Below are 21,095 nucleotides of genomic sequence, written 5' to 3'. Positions count from 1 at the left end.
GGAAAACAATTATTTTGTTTTGTTTATTGATGTGTAATTATTGTTAAATAGGTAAAAATTAATTAATACAAAAAAATAACAAAAAATTATGAATTGTATTGAAGAAGAATTTAATTTGAATGCACTACTGATATCAAGGTATTTTAAACTATCATTCAATCAATATTAGAAACTGTCAAGTTTGACAACTTTTAAAATAATTACTTTAAAGGCATACTTGAGATGATTTCTCATTGATTGAGAATATAAAAAAAAATTGCATTAACAATACATGAAAATTAAACATTGAGGAAAATTTATGGATTTTTTAAATTTCCACTTATGTAAAACACATTCTATTAATTAATTATGTTAATAAGTTGAAGTAGGGATACTCATCAATTGATTCAATATAATGCAAAATGAAATAACCGATCTAGAAAATATAAAGGAACAAATCTAAAATTGAAATTGAAAAACTTTTTGTTTCATTGGATTGAATTAGATTTCGATTCCCAATTTAAAAATTGATCAAATCCAAAACAGTCTGAATTATGTTGTGTATTCAAGTTAATTTAATACCTAGAACTTTAACTCATGCATTACACAAGACAAATGTTTGTATTAATAAAGTGAAAAAGATTTAATAAATAAATATTTTTAGGTTTAAGTATATTTTTTGTCCCTGAAATATTTACGTATTTTGCACTTGGTCCTTGAAATATTTTTTTATCTTGTATTTAGTCCATGCTATTACATTGGATCTATTAAGTAGTCCCTAAAATATTATGGAATTTTTCTTTTGGTCCCTAAATTCTTTTTATCACAACCACTGACATGTTTTAACAGAGCCAATGTAATAGTAGGGACCAAAAATACAAAACTAAAAAATAGGGAGAAAAGGTCAAGAAAAAATCTATCAGTGACTAAATTCAAAATCCGTAAATTTGTCGGGGATAAAAAATATATTTAAGCCTTATTCTTAATATATAAATTTATTATAATTAAAATTCATAATAAATACAATAAAAATCACAATAAATAAACGTATATGAATATATAAAATATATTTTAGATTAATTGCAATCAACAATTTATATTGTGATATGGTTATTTTAATCAACAAGTTTAATGTATTAAATTAGACCAACTCATGATTTCAAAGTTTTCAATAAGTTTTAATCAATATTAATGTGAAAAAATTTTGTTTCCTTTCCGGATGGTCTACTTGCATTATTTGTCACAAAATTGCATTTCCAAATGCTTCTTCCTTCAACAGTGTTTTGACTTGGTAAAGATCAAATTGTGGACATGATTTGAGATCAAAATAGGTAGTTCAATGCTATTATTTTTTATATTGGTGTATTTATCCTATAGCATGTCTATTTTATCCTTTTGATATGTCTTTGTAAGACTTTTGTACTAAGGTTAGAGTGTACTCTTGCTATTTGTTAAGAAAAGTTTTGGTTATAAAAAAAACTAATTGATATGGATTAGAAGGAATGTATTATAAAGAGCATATTCCATACCCTCATATTTATGACATTCATGCAATAAACACAAATTCTATGTATTTAATTAATTATTAATTTATATTAAATAAATAATTAAGTCTTTTGAGAAAATTCAAATTATATTTAAGATAATAATCTATCAATTATATATTTATTACTTGTCTAAATACAGTTAATAAACAATTATAAATAAATTTTAATGTACACCCAAAAAAGTAAGTCATTCAACATTTAATCATTAAAATAAACTAAACTAAAAATCCTTCTGCAAAATATATAAAAAAAATAGTAACTGAATGTACGGCAAAAACAATGACTAATATGATGTGATATAATTGATAGATAACTATGTTCTCTAACGATGTGGTCAAGAGTTTTATCCCCATATGTATGTGTGTATGAAATCACATGTTAGAAGATGTTAATCCCTTAAATAGATTTTACTTATGTCAAATAAACATGTTTTTTTTTAGATTCAAAATCCTTATAATGTATCCACCGTGGAGTATACTTAGGTATTCCCATCCATCGTCAAATTCAAATTTGAATCCTTACCATCTATACCAACTTAGTGACATAATATTCAATAAGGGTTGATGGTGTTTTTATTTCTGATAGATTTTCAAAATTTAATTTGGTTTTTGTCTCTAACTTTTAAAACTATTCTCTTTTAGTTAATCATATTTAATTGTATCGATTTTGATAAAAAAAAAAAATCTTAGATTTAAGACCAGAGGGACTATTAGTTTTCATCTATGTATTTTTGAAAATATCCAAGTTTTTTCCCCTAAAGATAACACATTTTCCCCTTATGGAAGGAACAAAAAATTGTGCATGTATTTCAAAAAGTATAGGTACTATTTAATTAATATTAATACAATTATTAATTACTGTACATTCCACTTTTACATAAAACTAATTCAATATAATATTAATTGTTACCTATCATTAATGAAAAATAAATATCAATTAAAGCTACACGCGCACATGGACAGATAAGAAAAAATAAAGAGATAACATAAAATATATTTTTGAATTTGTATTTTATCCTCTTAAATGGATAGATAAAAGAAAATAAAGATAATATTAATTTTAATGTCAACTTGAAAATTACATATTTATCAACTTGTCTTTGATTCAAATGAAATTAAGCTAAGATTTTTTAAGCAAGGGTATCAAATTTGAGTCTTTTAGATGAAAAAACTTGATTTAAAGGAAGGTCAGTTATATGGAAGAGATTAATGGTCATTAAAGTTGGAAGTACTCTGCATTAATATTTTGGTGATCCAAAATCTCACACTTCCTTTATCTTCCACATATGACAAAACATTTAAAGAATAATTTATTACAAAACCTCTCTCATTATTCAATGTCCATGAATTTGATTCCCAATTTGTAATGCTACTATGACTGAGATGAACCAATTTGATACGTAATAGCAAGTTAGCAAAACTTTCCCCAAATTCAGCCTAGTTACATTTGTTTATATATAAACAACACATCATCAAGATTGAGAAAGTCACATCAATTTATCATTTTCAGAAATTCTTTCTTGCTCATTTCTTGTTTTTTCCTGGTCGCTATCATGGCTAGAAAGAAGGTCGACATTACATACATAAGCAATCCCACCAAGAGGAAGGCAACTTTTAAAAAAAGGAAAAATGGTTAAAGGATTCTTTCTCTTTAATTCATTTTAACTGCTTTATTTGCCTTGTAGCATGCACATGTTTATCTTTTCATAAAATTTCAATTTCTAACCATTTCTCACTTTCTCTCATTTCTCCTTATGAACTGCTACATTTATCTACAGGTTTGCTCAAAAAGGTTTCTGAAATCAGCACCCTTTGCGCCACTGAAGCATGTGCTATAATTTATTCTCCAGATGAACCTGCAAAGCCTGAGGTATGGCCATCTGACCAAGGAGTCAAAAGTGTGATTTCCAGCTTTAGGGAAGTCTCTAAACTGGAACAAAGCAAGAAAATGTTGTGCCAAGAGAGCTTGCTGAGGAAGAATTTAATCAAAGCCCAGGAGCAACTGAAAAAACTGAAAACAGAAAATAGGAAAAAAGAGATGTCCCTTCTCATGTCTCAATACTTCACAATTGAGAACAACCTTGAGAATTCCAACACCGTTGATCTGAATGATAACTCATTCTTGGCTGATAAAAACTTGGAGGAAATAAGAATGAAAATCGATATGCACCAACCCCAAGAGGTGGCACCAACTGTTGAGAAGGGAGGAGAAACCATGTATCTAGGAGATCAAGGACTTGTGAATTATCATGTCCAAGGACCTGAGACCAATGGGGATGCCATGCCAAATCTCTGAAATGGTCTATGGAAAACATCGATGGTTGTGGGGATGGGATGTTAACAATTGAAGATGTTATTGTTAAAAGTGATTCTTAACAAATGCATCCCTTGAAAATGATGTTCTTCTTGGCAAGGTTTCAAAGGCATCTCTCTTGTTTGAGTTGTTCAGTGTTTTATTTTCATGTTTTTTTGTCTTTAAATTAACGTGTTCATGCTTAGACACATGAATAATACCAAATAAAATTAAAACACTGTTGGTATATTTTATGGATTCAACTATCTATATATCAATTATGCAGAATCTTGACTGCTCACAATTCCAATTTCGCAAAATCTTAGTACATAGTATGCATTATCATAGTTTGAAAGAATTAACATATGCATATATAAATGTTTGCAAAGAAGACATTGATATATATTTAATTAGTTATTCCAATAAAAAAAAGTTCTCCTTATGTAATTTGGTGGTTTAAGATGCATTTTTTTGTTCAAGAGAATTTGAATTGTACTAGTTATTTTATATTTATATTGTTTAAATTGTTTTAAATTTCAATCTATTCCATACTCATCATAGAGGCCACGCTTGCTCTAAATCTAAATGCTGCTATTAGGAAATTTTGAGGTTGTATCATTGTTAATTTTATGGCATTAGGAATGTTATGTTGCACATGTTCATCAACAGTCCGCACGCATCAACTGATTAACCTTACATGGTTGATGTCTGGTTGATTGTAATTGCACGTGAAGTCTACATTTTTTCTATGACCATGTTGGCATTGTGTGAAACATCTTTTTCAATTTTTTGCATTTCGTGGTGGCAAATCCTTCAGCTATTGACGATTTTCAAAAGCTTTCCCTCTTGCTCGCATCACATATAAGTGGCTAATCTGATAATTTTCTTGTGTCTATCTGTTGGGTTTGATTAAGACATTTATAGTTGGACGTATATCCTGATGGAAAAATGGTCTCGCGGGTTGCTTAATTTGTATGCAGAATAAATATCTGCTGCAATTTTATAGGTTGGGTGGAAGTGCTTATTTTGCATATACTATAATAGTGTAATGGTTGCCCGAGGCTTTTAGACTCTCATGACATAGAAGATTTACACTATCTCTTGTATCTCTATGTATGCGTAGATTAGGTGTATACGTGAAGATCCATGACGTTTTGTATTTATTTTCTTTGGTATGGATAGAGATATTTAGAGAGGTTATTTCATGGACCGTAGATGGGGTTTCCTTTATGTACTGTTATATTTGCACTCGTGCCTTTTTGATGAAATTTATTTGCGAGAAAAAAAGATTAACCTTAATTACCTTACCTAGCCACTGGTAAACTCCACACCAAACCAAATATGCAAATTCACATTGCAAAACCATGGGCATTTCATCTTCAACCACATGCGAGCAAAACAAGCAACCTACATCCGGTATAAAGACTCCTCTTCGCATTAGAGCTGAATGTGCTGGTAACCTGCCATGAAGAAGATCGAGTCTCCACGACAAAGCCAACACCTTGGTAGGACACACACTACTTTTCGAAAAAGAGTTAAACACCTTAATTATACATATCAATAGCTATCTGGGATTGATTTGAGTGCAGAATTTTATACATTGCTGCAATAGAAAATTCTATACTCCCACCTCCAACCCATCCCCAAGTGTCATAAGCGTGTTGTGTCAGAATTACACCCTGTAGCATTTCACTTAGCTCATCAACCTATTCTTATTCACAACCATACAATCTTCTCCTCCACCTATGGTATGATAGATGGTCGAGCCTAGAATCATTAATAACAACTTGGTTGATCTTCAAGATGTCAGCATCCACCGCTAGAAAACATGGCTTTTACGATGGGGATTCAACCACAGTTTTACAAAATCACTACTAGAAGATGCATGATCTACATCGGTCACAATCAATGTTCTACAACGGTGCATGACCGTTTTTGATTATAATGATGTTGAAACTTAAAAATTTCAACATCAGTCCATAAGCGAACGTTGTAGTAAGCTGTTTTTTTTCTAAATCGGTGCTATACTAATGACTGATGTAGAAACATTGGTTCTGCTTTTTGAGGGCGGATTTTCTACATCGTTTTTAAATTAAGCAACGATGTTGATCTTTTATTTTCTACATCGTTTTTAAATTAAGCAACGATGTAGTAAGTTGCGCTTTTTACATCGTTTTATAGAAAGCAATGATGTTGAATATGGGAACTTCTACATCAGTGATGACGTAGGCACTGATGTAGTAAGTTGCGCTTTTTACATCGTTTTATAGAAAGCAATGATGTTGAATATGGGAACTTCTACATCAGTGATGACGTAGGCACTGATGTAGTAAGTTGCGCTTTTTACATCGTTTTACAGAAAGCAATGATGTTGAATATGGGAACTTCTACATCAGTGGTGACGTATGCACTGATGTAGTATGTTACGCTTTCTACACCGTTTTACAGAAAGCAACGATGTTGAATATGAGAACTTCTACATCGGTGGTGACATAGGCACCGATGTAAAAACATATTTAACCTGCATAATAATTTAAGGTTAATTAAAATAAATAATTTATAATGAATAAATTATCTATAAATAAAACATATTGTTTATAGTGATAAATATGACTATAAATAATTGATATAAGATATTAAAAAAAGTTACTGTCTATAAATAATTGATAAAATATATAAAACAACATTTTACTTGATCAAGAGGTCTCAATTGGTTGAGAAAAGAGAAAATATCATAACATATGGTATGGAAGTTCCATCATAAAATATCATTCTTTTTATTTTGGTGAATCATAACATATCATTCTATTTCACCCATCATTAGATATATCTAGAAGCTTTGGTAATACGTTAAACAAATTTAAATCCATAGTATGTGCGCGTGCGTGCATATGCAGTTGTGTGTTTGTGCAATTTTTCTTTTATGTTTGGGCTATGATTTTCAATCTCAACAAATACAATGTTAGGGAATCAGACAATTTTGCTATAGATTTTGTTGACACAGTTTTACATACTTACTCGGATGGATGAATACAAAATGTTTATGGAGTTTAGTATTACTCATTAAGTTATGACAGAATTTTCAAATAATCTAATGCAGATGTTCCAGAAAGGCTCGCCAGTGGCCAGAGACGTGTCAAAAGCTATATTACATCTCTCAGAAAAAGCAGAGCTGAAGAGATTGGAAGAGAAGTGGTTGATTACCTCACCGGCATCATGCTCCAACGTGACCTCCGATGATACAGACAGTTTGAAGCTGAGAAGTTTATGGATTCTATATGTCATCTCAGGTGCCACTTCCACCATTTGTGTGCTACTATCAGCCATCCAATCTCTAGTAAAATCCTGTCACCAATGTCAAGCAGTGGCACCAGAAGGCAATGACACACCAAGTGATCATAAAGTGTGGGAGAACAAATAATATTTAGTTACTTAATTTGTTCAAATAATATTCTCAAGTTACTTAATTTTAAGAACCAACATCAGCAATTGTATTGAAATTGTTCTTGTTCACTTCCAACTTACATATATTTGTTAATGAACACAACTTTCATCAGCTCACGCACAAGCACAACCAATTGACATCTCTTTTCTCATTCAATTTTCCCTGCATTTCAAGCAAAAGAACAAACAATACAGCAGCCACAGTGGTGCAGTATCCATTCTAATCCCATTGTAATTCAATGAAAATGGTAAAATAAATTAAATAACGAGTTAACACTTAAATGCGAGCCTTGTCCAGAAATAACAATTTCAGTGATGGAATTGTTGATTACATGATCAGAAGTAATGGAATTATTAACCAAAAATTGCAGTCACACCTTTTTTAATTTATCTTCCTTGTCAAGTGTCTCTCTGCGCTTGTCGTTATCACCTCCCTACAAAGAAAAAATCCAAGTGAGGCTCACATCAAGTATTAGTACAACAAATTTAATACGTAAAACTAAACTAGACTTAATAAAGCTGTCATCATTGGAGAAATGCAAGAAGTATATGATTGCTTTATCATGACTTTTTTGGTTTGCTGTTTTTCTGAACTTGAAATATGGTAATATATATCCGTTAATTTGAGTAGATATTTCAGTAATGTAGGTGGTGTTTGCAAAAGGAAGTATAGGCAAATTGTTCATAAAAAGTGGAAGCATATTACCATGCCACGTCCAAAACTGATAAATCTTAAACGAATATAACATAACATAGTCCATTTCTAAAACTAGAGTAGTCCATTTCCAAATGTAGCTATGCTCATTATTACGAATATAACATAACATAGTAATACAGATGTGAATAGTATTTTAGTTTTTCTTTTGCAGGATTTACCAGGCTTCATGGAATCCCTTGTGAAGCAAATGTCTGTAAATCTTAAACGCATTCACAGCTTAGGGATAAAAAAGGTAGCAGTTGGGTTATTACAGCCAATTGGGTGTTTCCCTGTGTTAAATGTGATATTTTGCCGTACGAACTGCATTGGCCTTTTGAACGTGATCTCCAAAGATCACAACAAAATGTTGCTCAAAGCTGTGCAAGAACCCAACAAGGAAGCAGCAGTCAAATCAGTTTTCATAACACTGGACCTCTACAACTCCTTCCTCTCTGCAATTGAAACTATGCAGAAAAAGCGTGCAGGTTAGTTCTCATTGTGCTTTAAATAGAATTTCAACACGCTACGGATAAAATTGTAGAGGATAGCATTTGATATTTATTTTTTGAAGAATTATTTTTATGGAAAATGCTAATCAGGATTCTTAGAACATTAATTAAGAAAATTGAAGTAGAAATATTTTTATTGAAAAGTAAAAATATATATTATTTATAATCTTTTTTGTCTTCTCTTAATATTTTCACATTAAATATTTTTTTGATTTGGTTTCTTAATCAATACTGTTATGACACATTTGTTAGCAATATCTTTTTTTATATATCTAAATCATGTCAGCAAGAGAAATGCTAACAAGACATTATTATATGACATATGCTTTAAAACAGAATCTATATTATTGGGTTATGTGGGAAATGCTAACAAAGATTAGACCTACGTAATTAATTAATAAGACTAACAGTGTGTTGAAATGAATGCGTCAAATAATAATAAAATCTCAATGATGCTAACTTTCAACAATATATGCATACAATAATTTGTTATTTTGAACTTTTCTAGTTATTATATATGCAATATTTTTTTTTCTTCTTCTTCTTCTCGTTACTCTAGCTAGTCATCATAGATAGCATTAGTTGATTTTGTGCAAGCAATTACTTTCTTTTTCTTAAAAAAAAATTATAATAGAATAATGGAAATATCAGAAACTATGACTATAGATAGTTTCAAAGTTAAGCACTGAGTATCTAATTGCGTAATTATAAGAAAACCTCTAGATGATGATGTCATACCCTAATTTCGTCCGGGGACCTTTGCTTGATGACATGCGACCATTCTTTGGTCCTTGTGAGGTGCTTGGCACCCATCATTAGGCAATTTGTGAAATTCCAGGACATGCCGAAAAACCAAAAAAATATTGATGCACAATCCGTAAGTTTCCGTGACACATCGGAAATCAAATGGAAGCATCGTTGCATAATTAAGTGAGGTTCCATAACATTCCGTAAGTCAAAAAGGGGATGATTATGTAATCCGCAAGGTTCCGTAACATTACGGAAAGAAAACAAGTATCGTTACGAAATTCGTAAGTTTCCGTAACTTTACGAAAAAAGAATCACCAAAAAACAGCAGAGGGGGGTGTACTTAGTAAAAATGGGGGTGCAAATAGCACCCAGGCCCATTTGGGCCCTCCAGAAGATTCCTCCAGAAGGCGGTTGCTTCTGGAGGAAGCAACCCTGCTCGCCTGGGCGAGCTGAGCTCGCCTGGGCGAGCTGAGCTCGCCTGGGCGAGCTGGGCGGCAACCACCTCCCCTATTTTGCTATAAATAGGGGAGGAAATGAAGAAGGAAAAGGTCCAGCCCCTTAGGCACTTCTCTCTCTTTCGAATTTGCTTGGAAAAATTGTTTCCGTGAAGAAAATCTAAGCCGAGGCGCTTCCGAAACGTTTCCGTAACGTTCTCCGTGAGGAATCTCGCAAAGGTTTCAACCGTTCTTCGACGTTCTTCATTCGTTCTTCATCGTTCTTCGATCTTCAACGGGTAAGTACCTCGAACCAAGCTTTTCGATTCATTCTATGTACCCGTAGTGGTCCACATTGTGTTTCGTGCATTTTTATTCTCGTTTTGTTTACTTTTTATACCCCCTGTTGACGTGCTTAAGCCATTTTACTTAAGTCGTTTCTCGCTTAACTTAAAAATAAAATAAATTTCCACCGAACGTTTGAATTGTATTATCCATTAACTTTGGTTAAAATCAATTCCGACCGTTCGGTCGTGCCGTAACCACGTTGGAAATCAAAAAGAGGTAAAAAATAATACAATAATCAAAAAGACATCTTTTAGTAAAATAAAGCGGAAAATCAATTGGACGTTTTCTCTTTGGGATTTCTCATTCTTAATCGAATTGATTAATAACTAAAGTGAAACTAAAGGCTAAAATCAATCCACCTAGTCAAGCTCGTCCACAAAAATAGGCTTTTGAAGTTCGTCATTTCATTTTCTCACTAAGTAAAATGGATCATTTTTAAGGTCCAACGCCTTAAAATGATCACCTCTTAAAATAAAAAAGAATCACTTGATAAGAAAGAACTACGTAGGTCTGAGTTCCCCATTGAGGATACGTAGGAGCAAAAGCCCCGCTTTTGTCGACCACCCCAAGAGATCGTTAATGGTCCAAATGCCTTAACGTTTCTCTCCTTTCAAAAACAAGAGATCGTTAATGGTCCAACGCCTTAACGTTTCTCCCCTTTCAAAATCAAAAGACCGTTTAATGGTTCAACACCTTAAATGACCTTTTGTTCAATAAAAACATATTTTGCAAAAAAGACAAAAACAACCTAACCAAACACTTTGTTCCGAAAGAACTACGTAGGTCTGATTTTCTCATCCCAAATTGAGGAATACGTAGGAGCAAAGGGAAACACCCTTGTCGACCACAAAAAAGAAAAATATAAAAAGGGTATAAAGGATATAAGAACATAAAAGGGAATATAAAAATCAAAGTCATGTTTGCACATTCGATTAAAGGCTGCCGTCCCTTGGGACGGGCGTGTGGGGTGCTAATACCTTCCCCGTGCGTAAATACAACTCCCGAACCTTTCACCAAAAAAAGTTCGTAGATCGCGTCTTTTCCGGTTTTTCCGACGTTTTCCTCAAATAAACGTTGGTGGCGACTCCGCGCGTATTCCTTTCGTGGAACACGCCTCCCGCGAGTCTCGCGTCGCCCTCCCGCCGAAGGGTAGGTTACGACAGTTGGCGACTCCACTGGGGACTGTTTTTTAGAGAGTTAGGCCATTTAATCTTGTGCAATGTTTTATCATGACTTTCTCCTTTGTTGGTTTCCCTTTATTTGTTTTATGTTCTTGTGTATATAAACTATTTGTTGCTTTTAGTGTGTTTTAAAATGTATGCATGAAGTAAAATATTTATTCATTTTATGCACACAAACACCAACACTATTTGCACACACTGTGAGTGAAAAAAGGGCCCTATACCCGGGTTCGTGAGAACATAAGGAGTGGAGGTGAATCTGTGATCATGCTAGGTCTCCGACTTGCTTGATTACAGTGAACCCTCATCTAGAGCTTTTCTCTTTGAAAACTTATTGTTGCTAGTAGTCCCTACTGCTACAATATGTTCTTCAAAGAGGATAATACCTCTAGAAACCATCAAGAGAGATATAACTACCTTGGGGATTATTACTAAAAGCCTAGTTAGTTCTCTCCCTTATAGGTCCTTTAAATAGGGGCACAAAGCAAACACGCTGCGTGCCATTTTTCACACTGCCATGCATGAGTATCATATACCCTTTTGTTTATGTTCAATAAATATTGTCATACTGTGTACATTCCCGCATTGTGTCTTTTGCATAGGCATTGCATATGGGTTCGGTCTTGATCCCTACTGTAAACAAACCAACGGAGGGTCCGTGTCGCCTTCTTAAAAACGTGCGTTGGGGGCATTTTGCTACCCCTAGACGTCGTATCTAAGAAGGGGACAAATTCCCCGGATCCCCGCATTCCTAGATTGCATCTGTGTCATATGCATTCCATCATGCATTCATCCATTCCACCCATGAGATATCGGAGTTTTGATTTGCACCAGCTTTTATCTCACTTTAGTAAGCATGGGAACAAATCAAACCGGCAAGAGGTTCTACCAAGTCAAGGTCAAAAGCCCAGATACCACCAGCATCAAGGAATTAGGGCGGTTGATGGAACCCCTCCAAATGCAAGCCTTCCGCAAGACTTACGGAAAGATCTTAGAGTTGACCATAGCAGAGGTGTCCATAGAAGCCATCGCATCACTTACCCAATACTACGACCAGCCCTTGAGATGCTTCACATTCGGGGACTTCCAATTAGTACCAACCATTGAAGAGTTTGAGGAAATTCTAGGATGTCCTCTCGGGGGAAGGAAACCATATCTTTCCTCCGGGTGTCTCCCCTCTTTGAGCAGAATTGCAACTGTGGTCAAGGATTCAGCCAGAGGTTTGGACCGCATAAAACAGACTCGGAACGGCATAGCGGGCCTGCCACAGAAGTACCTAGAAGACAAGGCGAGGGGTATGGCCAATCAAGGAGACTGGGTCCCGTTTATGGATGTGTTAGCTTTGCTAATTTTTGGGGTCGTCCTCTTTCCAAACGTGGATGGTTTGATAGACCTAGCAGCAATCGACGCTTTCCTTGCCTACCACCATAGCAAGGAAAGTCCGGTGGTAGCTGTCTTGGCAGATCTATTTGACACATTTGACCGAAGGTGCGAAAAGAGTAGCGCACGGATCATCTGTTGCTTACCCGCCCTCTGTGTTTGGTTGGTTTCACACTTGTTCCAACAAGACACAAGACATCCATGTCCGCTCCTGAGCCATCGCTCATGTACTGAAAAGAGGAGAATAGATTGGGACCAGCTCTTGGCCGGGATAGGAGGTAGAACAATCAGTTGGTTCCCCCGATGGAAGGAAGGAAAAGAAGGAGTCCTTTTCTCATGTGGAAGATACCCAAACATTCCGCTGGTAGGAACGAGGGGTTGTATTAACTACAATCCCGCGCTCGCTATAAGACAACTAGGGTACCCCATGAGGGGAGCACCGACGGAAGAAAGCATGTCTCCTTTCCTTGTGAGGGATTTCGGCGCACAAAATTCCAAGACTATACAAAGAATCCATAAGGCATGGGAAACCCCGTTAAGGAAAGATCAAGAGCTTAGAGGCATTCGTAATGGCATCATTGGTGGGTACCACGAATGGCTGAAAGTTCGCATACGAGGTTTAGATTGGCTCGCCAAGTTAAAAGTCGTCAGCGAAGAGAATTTTGAAGCACCGGAAGAGGACGAGGAAGTCCAAGCTCTCAAAAGCGAGTTAGGAAAGGCAAAACTCGCCAAGGAGAAGTTCAAGTTGGCTGCTACACACGTTCGGAAGGAGTGCGCCGGGTTACGGGAAGAGAATGCAATTACCGCAAGAGCCCTTGAACAAGAGACCAAGAGGGCTCGCAAGGAAGAGTATGGCCGGAACAAATTTCGCGGAGCTCTATGGGGTAGCAATAGTGAACTCAAGTTGCGAAAGGAAGAAAGGGACCAGTCGCGAGCACATAGCATGGTTTTGAAAGAGGAGTTAGTTGCCTCTTCGAGGTCCAAAAGAAGCTTGTCTCAGCGTTTATGCGAGACGGAGACCAACATGCTAGCTATCATTGCCAAGTACCAAGAAGAGTTAGGTCTAGCCGCGGCCCACGAGCATAGGATTGCGGACGAATATGCCCAAGTATACGCGGAAAAAGAGGCTAGAGGAAGGGTGATCGACTCTTTACACCAAGAGGCAACCATGTGGATGGATCGATTTGCTCTTACCTTGAACGGGAGTCAAGAACTTCCCCGATTGTTAGCCAAGGCCAAGGCGATGGCAGACACCTACTCCGCCCCCGAAGAGATTCATGGGCTTCTCGGCTATTGTCAGCATATGATAGACTTAATGGCCCACATAATTAGAAATCGTTAGGAAACTTGTATGGTCTCTAAGAACTTGACTAGATACGACTTCCTTTTTGAAATAAAATGAGTTGGTCCCATGTTTCTACTCCAAAAAGCTTGTGCAAATCAAATCACTCCCGCATTTTATCTCTAGCATGCATTGTATGTTGGTCTCGTCCTTTGTCACGGGAAGCCGGAAGGTCCATATCACCTTCTTAATTGTACACATGGGGCACTGCGCCCCCAAATGCGCAAGTAAGAAGAGATAATTTTCCGGGCTCTCGTGTCCGTAAAATGCATTCATATCATAAGCATCTCTTCATAACATCATAATGGACATATCCTGCATTTGTCCGTTATCATATTCCAGCCTCACATTTTGCATGAGTCATGGCATCATCATGCATATGCGTTCAACAAACTTTTTGATCTGCAAAAATTGCATACCATTTGTTTTCATGTTTGCTCATCCTTGCGTTTTCCTCTACAAAACAAAAACAAAAAAGGGGGAAGCGTGAAACTTCACACTACATTCTTAGTTTCATGTGTTAGGCACCACGAGCCAACCATGTTGGGATCATAAACCCGTTTCACTTTAAAAAATAATTGAACATGGTACCTAATGCATGGTTAACTAGGAAATGGTGTTTCTTCGGGCATCTCAATTTCATAATTACATTTTCCGTGCATAAAGTATGCCCGAGTCATTCATCCCTATGAGATGTTGTTGAAGTATTGGCGATCAGAATTGCCATTCCTTGGATTATAGGGTTGAACCAAGCTCATGCTTTTACAAAAAGGTTCATCAAGTCAAGTTGAAATATGGAAGTAACCGTCTTGCAAAATTGGGGCAAAAGATGAATCGAGTCACATCACTGCTTCGTCTACTGCCAAACATATTTAGGATTATTGATGTCCTTGTTACTTCCAGTTTCACCTTGACAAAGATGTCATGGACCATGTTGAAAATCTAAATTGATTCAACCCCATATCTTGCGTAAAAATTCGCAATACTTCAACTGTACATCATTCGCATGCATCCATGCTTTTCATTGGTTGCATTGCTCATTGCATTCTTTCGTTGAAAAATAAAATAAAATAAAATAAAATGAACTTAATCATTGTTATCAAAAAGAAAAGGACACGCTTTACGGCACCCTTACCGAACTCGTGCTAGAGCTAGAGTAATGGGTGAAGCAGAGGAGGTGCAAGAGAAGATGAAGGCCGACATGGAGGCCATGAAAGAGCAAATGGCCACAATGATGGAGGCCATGATGAGCATGAAGAAGATAATGGAAGCCAATGCGGTTATAGTTGCCGCTACTAGCGCTGTCGCTAAGGTGAACCCGATGCTCCCATCTGGCCTCAAGCAAATGAATCATCCAACCTCAAATATGGTAGGCAAAGATTTGGGAAATACGGATGACCCCATGATGTGCAAATTCAAAACAAGCACGCCTTCCCGCCATATGGTTTGCCTCCCAAACTATACACCACCCAATGTGGTGTACATTCCCAATGAGGATGTCAATAACTCCACTCCCATACTCATTAAGAGCCAACAACCTCAATCTGATCATGCACATGTCTCTCGACCCATGGAGGAGACACATGAAATTCCCCACCACAATCTAGCTGACTTCGAGCCTTGGCTCGGATATGCCACTGAAGGGCAAGCAGTTGGTGGTATACCCTTTGAAAACACTTTGGAGGGCCCTCAGTTTCGCCCACAACCACAACCATTGCATTTTGCGGTGGGAAGAGCCCCTCCTGCTATGGCCGAAAAGGGAAAGGCGGATCATCTAAAGGAAAGGCTCAGGGCCATTGAAGGAGGTGAAGATTATGCCTTTGCTAACCTAGAAAAGTTGTTCCTAATACCCAAACATGGTCATTCCCAAGTTCAAGGTGCCGGACTCTGGCAAGTACAAGGGGACTACTCGCTCCAAGAACCATCTAAAGATGTACTGTCGGAAGATGGGGGCATACGCAAAAGATGAGAAACTGCTGATACATTTTTCCTGAGAAAGTCTTACTAGGACAACTGTCGCCTGGTATACTAACTTAGGAACCTTCTTGAGTCCATTCTTGGAAGGACCTAATGGTTGCCTTCATTAGGCAGTGTCAGTACAATTCTGATATGGCTCCGGATAGGATGCAACTACAAAAAGTGTGCAAAAAGGGGGCACGAATCTTTCAAAGAATACGCCCAAAGATGGAGAGACTTGGCAACTCAAGTAGCACCCCCAAAAACAGAGAAAGGGATTATCACAATGATAGTAGACACGTGACCGGTGTTCTACTATGAAAAATGGTGGGTTACACACCTTCAAGTTTTACAGATTTGGTCTCCGCCAGCAAAAAGATCGAAGTGGATCCGAAAAGAGGCAAATTTGATCATCCTACTAGGACGACTGAGAAAACTGGGGCAAATAAAGAGGGTGAGGATGAGGGAGAAACCCATGCTGTGACTGCCATTCCTGTACGGCCAAGTTTCCCACCAACCCAACAATATCTTTACTCAGCCAATAACAAACTTTCTCCTTACCCACCACCCAGTTATCCACAAAAGCCATCCCTAAATCTACCACAGAGTCTGTCTACCGCACTTCCAATGACGAACACCACCTTTAGCACAAACCAAAAACACCAACCAAGAAGTGAATTTTGCAGCGAGAAAGCCTGTAGAATTCACCCCAATTCCAGTGTCCTATGCTGACTTGCTCCCATATCTACTTGATAATTCAATGGTAGCCATAACCCTAGCCAAGGTTCATCAACCTCCATTTCTCCGAGAATACGATCGAACGCAACGTGTGCTTGTCACGGAGAAGCCCCGGGGCGTTCCATTGAGAATGGCAGGGCTCTGAAGCGTAAGGTGCAAAGTCTAATTGATGCGGGCTGGCTGAAATTTGAGGAGAATTGCGTGTAAATCCTGACATTGACAAGAGATGCCACACATGGGGCAATTTTGAAAGCTGTTGTTAGGTGTCCCTAATGACTCATCAGGGTTTCCAAGTTTATGCCATTATTGTAAACCACAGCTACAATGTTAAATGAAATGGATAAAGTTGATATCTTTGTCCCTCATCCTCTCACAAACGCATGTTTGCTTATTCGACTTTCACCGGAATGTGAGTGTAAGCCATTGGTCTGTTTGCTCAAGCAACCTGCGCTCCTGAGTATTGACTTCCAAGACCGTTCAATCAGAGATTACTCATCTTGCACGTTGGTGGGGGTGCCGTAAAACAACAAGCAAAGTTCAAAACAAATAAGTTTCAAAATAAAAAAATAAAAAGGCATTTGATTGACTGTGTTTTCAAGTAAAAATATAGACGTTCATGTGACCTCATTTTGTCTTTTTAGAGAGAAGTGAGTTATCAAGAATAGGATGTTGGACAAATGGCCTCAGTTACCTTAAGAAAAAGGGGGGTTGAATTAAGATGCAAAGACTATTCCCCAATTGAACTATCAATCTCTCTTTTCGGATTAACAATGCACACAGGGATAACCCTTCCCTTGTGTTCAAGAATCCCCTACAACAAGAGACCCACGGTCTCTTAATCCCTTTTCAGAAATAAGAAGAAGAGAAGAAGAGGTCTCTCGTAAAAGAGGTAGATTGTAAAATGAAGATCAATCAAAAATTCCTTATTGAATAAGCAAGTGGTTGACCAAGGAATCTTTTTGAGAGGATAAGACATTTCAGTTCAGAAAAACTCTTGATCTTTCGAGAGGATAAAACTGTTTGGGCAATAAAAACTCTCTTTAAAACATTTGAATGGCCATTCATAAAACATTTGAATAGATATGTCTCTTGGAAATTATTTTCTGAAAATCCCCTCTGGTAATCAATTACAAGACTTATGTAATCGATTACAGGTTTTAAAAATTTGAATTAAAACATTTTCAACTAATGGTAATCGATTACCAGAGAGCAAATCTCAATTTGAAACGATAGAATTCTTTGGTCAAACCTTTTGTTTGTTTCAATTTGGAAACTTCTTCCTAAAGATTCTAAGAGATCAAACTTGATAATATATCTTGACTTTCTTGGATTCTTGTCTTGAATAAAACTTAGAAGCATTTGATCCTTTAGCATCATCAAGACATCAAAACATCTTGCTTCTACATAGGAGTCATTTGACTTAATCCATCAACTGAAAAAAATCCTTCAACTATTTCTCGTCCTTGGAAAATTCTTTTGCAAAAATCAATTGCTTCTTTCATTCTTCCTCACTAGGAGGTCATGAAAACAAGACAACACTTGGTACCTCTAAGCCCTACACTGGGGCAACGAAAGGCACCATGCAAAAACTTCAAGCGAACCTAGGGGCAGATTAGAAATTCTCACCCAATAGGTTCCCTCCTACAAGGTCATGACGAAAGGCAACGATTGGTACCTCAAAGCCTTACACTGGGGCAATGAGGGGCATCGTGCATGAGCCTCAAGTGAACATAGGGGCAGATCAGAAGTTCTCACCTGTCGATGTTTTTAAAAGAAAAGGGGGGACAAACCCTAGGATTTCAATGGATTGATCAAACATCAAACGACTCCATTGCCGTCACTCCAAAATGGTCAAGTGACTAAATCAAACAGAACACACACTCTGAGGGAGTTCCCGGAGAGGTTTGCAAAAAAGATAGGATGAGGTTGCATGAATTATCACCTCTTTCAAAAGGACAGTCAATCTGTGTTTTCCAAAAAAAATTTAATCAAAATCAAAATCACAAAATAGGGAAAGAATGTCATGAACATTGTGCAACTTTCCATTACATTGCATTGTTTCATATGGAGTCCGCATTTACCAAATTTCACGACAAAGGTTGCATGCATTTGCATCCCTCAAAATCATGTTAACTACATAGATTCCCTACATCTAAATGTCCAAATCTTTTGAATTTGGGATGACCGGCTCTCTCGATGAGGATCTCTTGCTTTCTCATAAGGATGGACCCTCGGGTACTAGTACCCTGGTCTTCAGAGGACTACACGTCCTCGCCAACAGAGGGCTGCACGCCCTCACCTTAAGAGGACTGTGTGTCCTCACTTTGAGAGGACTTCATGTCCTCACCTTCAGAGGACTACACGTCCTCGCCTTGAGAGGGCTACACGCCCTCACCTCGGGTACTAGTTACCCTCACCGTTGAGAGGACTACACGTCCTCGCCTTGAGAGGACTACACGTCCTCACCATCCGAGGGCTGCATGCCCTCACCTCCAGAGGACTACATGTCCTCGCCTTGAGAGGGCTACACGCCCTCACCTTGGGTACTAGTTACCCTCACCGTCAGAGGACTACACGTCCTCGCCTTGAGAGGACTACACGTCCTCACCATCAGAGGGCTGCACGCCCTTACCTCCAGAGGACTACATGTCCTCGCCTTGAGAGGGCTACACGCCCTCACCTTGGGTACTAGTTACCCTCACCGTCAGAGGACTACACGTCCTCGCCTTGAGAGGACTACACGTCCTCACCACCAGAGGGCTGCACGCCCTCACCTCCAGAGGACTATAAGTCCTCGCCTTGAGAGGGCTACACGCCCTCACCTTGGGTACTAGTTACCTTCACCTTCAGAGGACTACACGTCCTCGCCTTCAAAGGGTCATGTACCTGCAACTTCAGAGGACTACACGTCCCCGCCGTCAAAGGGTCGTGTGCCTTCACCTTTGTAGGGCTACACTCCCTCACCTTCAGGGGACTACACGTCCTCACCTTTAGAGGACTACACGTCCTCGCCATCAGAGGACTACATGTTCCCCATTTTCAAAGGGGGGCATGCCCTCACCTTCAGAGGATTGCACGTCCTTGCCATCATAGGACTACACTCCCTCGCCTTCGAAAGGCGACACGTCTTGAACTTCAGAGGGCTACACGCCCTCGCCTTTAGAGGACTATGCGTCCTCACTTTCAGTGGGCTCCATATCCACACCTTAAAAGAATTTAAGGTCCTCTGCCCTTAAATGCTTAACCGAGACTTGCACTTCCGGTTAAGGGGCCAGTAGTTTCCTTTTAACGGTTCCTGGGCCACCCCCTGATATTGGAGGAGGGCCAACTGTGCGAGCACAACCAGAGAGGGAGGCTATCACACAACTACTATGCATACCGGGGCAAGATTTCACCCGTGCCGCTGCAAAGAGACGAGTGCGGATCATGCGCACCAACATGACCACTCTTACACAGATATAGATGACATTGCTACTTAGCAACATTCTGCCCAGCGACCGCAACGCCAATCTCCCCCTGCAAAAGTATCAGTTGGTCTGTGTCGTCCCGACATGGGTAAGTATGCATATAGTTCAACTGATTTCTGATACCATCTATTGTTTGCAGGGATCGCACCCACAAGACACCCAGTGGACCCGGAAAAGTCCAACAGGGCCCTGGGGTTTCCAGCTCTGGTTACGGGCCTCTATCAGTCCTACAGGGTGCCCGTACCCCCCCGGCAAGGTCACGTCATCATAGGTAAGTATGCACATCGCTCAACTGATTTCTGATGTCACTTATTGTTTGCAGGGATTGTGCCCGCAAGACACCTAGTGGACCCGAAGAAGGCCAACAGTGTCTTGGAGTTGCCAGCTCTAAATACGGGTCTCTATCAGTTCAAGGGAGTGCCTGTTGCCCCCAGCAGGGTCATCAGGCCCCCTACCAATCGAGTTTTCATCTAGAAGTGCTGCGTCTCCAGGCAGGCGCAGGGCGAAACACCACAGCAGCATTGGGATGGCCGGTAGCGGGCAATAGACACACCGCCACCACCTCTAGAGTTCACCTCAGCTCATCCGCAAAAAGGTTAGAGCGTTGCCTACAACACATGGCCGACCAGCGGGCTACCAAGTCCAAAGCCAAAGGTAAGCAAAGTACTAGGTCAGTGACCGACAAGTCATAAGGCGTCCAGCTAAAGACGTTAAAGAAGCGCTACTAGGAGGCAACCTAGTACCTTTTGAATCTATGCTTGTTATTTGATCACTTTTCATAGTAAGACACACCTAGTTGCTCATGATCCTAGGAATTTAAATAAAACGAGCACAAGCTCGGAAGGTAGTCATACCTCACAAAACATATATATGTATGTTTAGGTAGAAAGATACCTTAGATATGCATGTATGTAAACAAAAACACACTTCACAAAATGTATATATGTATGTTTAGGTAGCAAGATACCTTAGATATGCATGTATGTAGCAAAAAGATACCTCACAAAATATATATATGTATGTTTAGGTAG

The 21,095-nt window shown here is 38.3% G+C and overlaps 1 protein-coding gene and 1 long non-coding RNA gene across 2 annotated transcripts; one reads left to right on the top strand and one right to left on the bottom strand.

Annotated features, from left to right (window-relative positions):
• Window positions 1-3,001: 3,001 nt before the first annotated feature.
• LOC114405442 (agamous-like MADS-box protein AGL80) lies at window positions 3,002-4,076 on the top strand. Its single transcript, XM_028367973.1, has 2 exons — window positions 3,002-3,157; window positions 3,304-4,076. Exons 1-2 carry the CDS (start codon window positions 3,079-3,081, stop codon window positions 3,819-3,821), a joined length of 597 nt encoding a protein of 198 aa, XP_028223774.1. The 5' UTR covers window positions 3,002-3,078; the 3' UTR covers window positions 3,822-4,076.
• Window positions 4,077-7,350: 3,274 nt separating this feature from the next.
• On the bottom strand, window positions 7,351-8,478 carry LOC114405440. Its single transcript, XR_003665221.1, has 3 exons — window positions 8,139-8,478; window positions 7,640-7,696; window positions 7,351-7,425 (listed from the first exon to the last, which is right to left on the bottom strand). It is a non-coding gene; the product is annotated as an uncharacterized LOC114405440 (long non-coding RNA).
• Window positions 8,479-21,095: the final 12,617 nt, after the last annotated feature.

The sequence above is a fragment of the Glycine soja genome, chromosome 3 (genome assembly GCF_004193775.1).
Source record: "Glycine soja cultivar W05 chromosome 3, ASM419377v2, whole genome shotgun sequence".
NCBI lineage: Eukaryota > Viridiplantae > Streptophyta > Magnoliopsida > Fabales > Fabaceae > Glycine > Glycine soja.
This window is presented reverse-complemented; position numbering and strand designations above follow the sequence as displayed.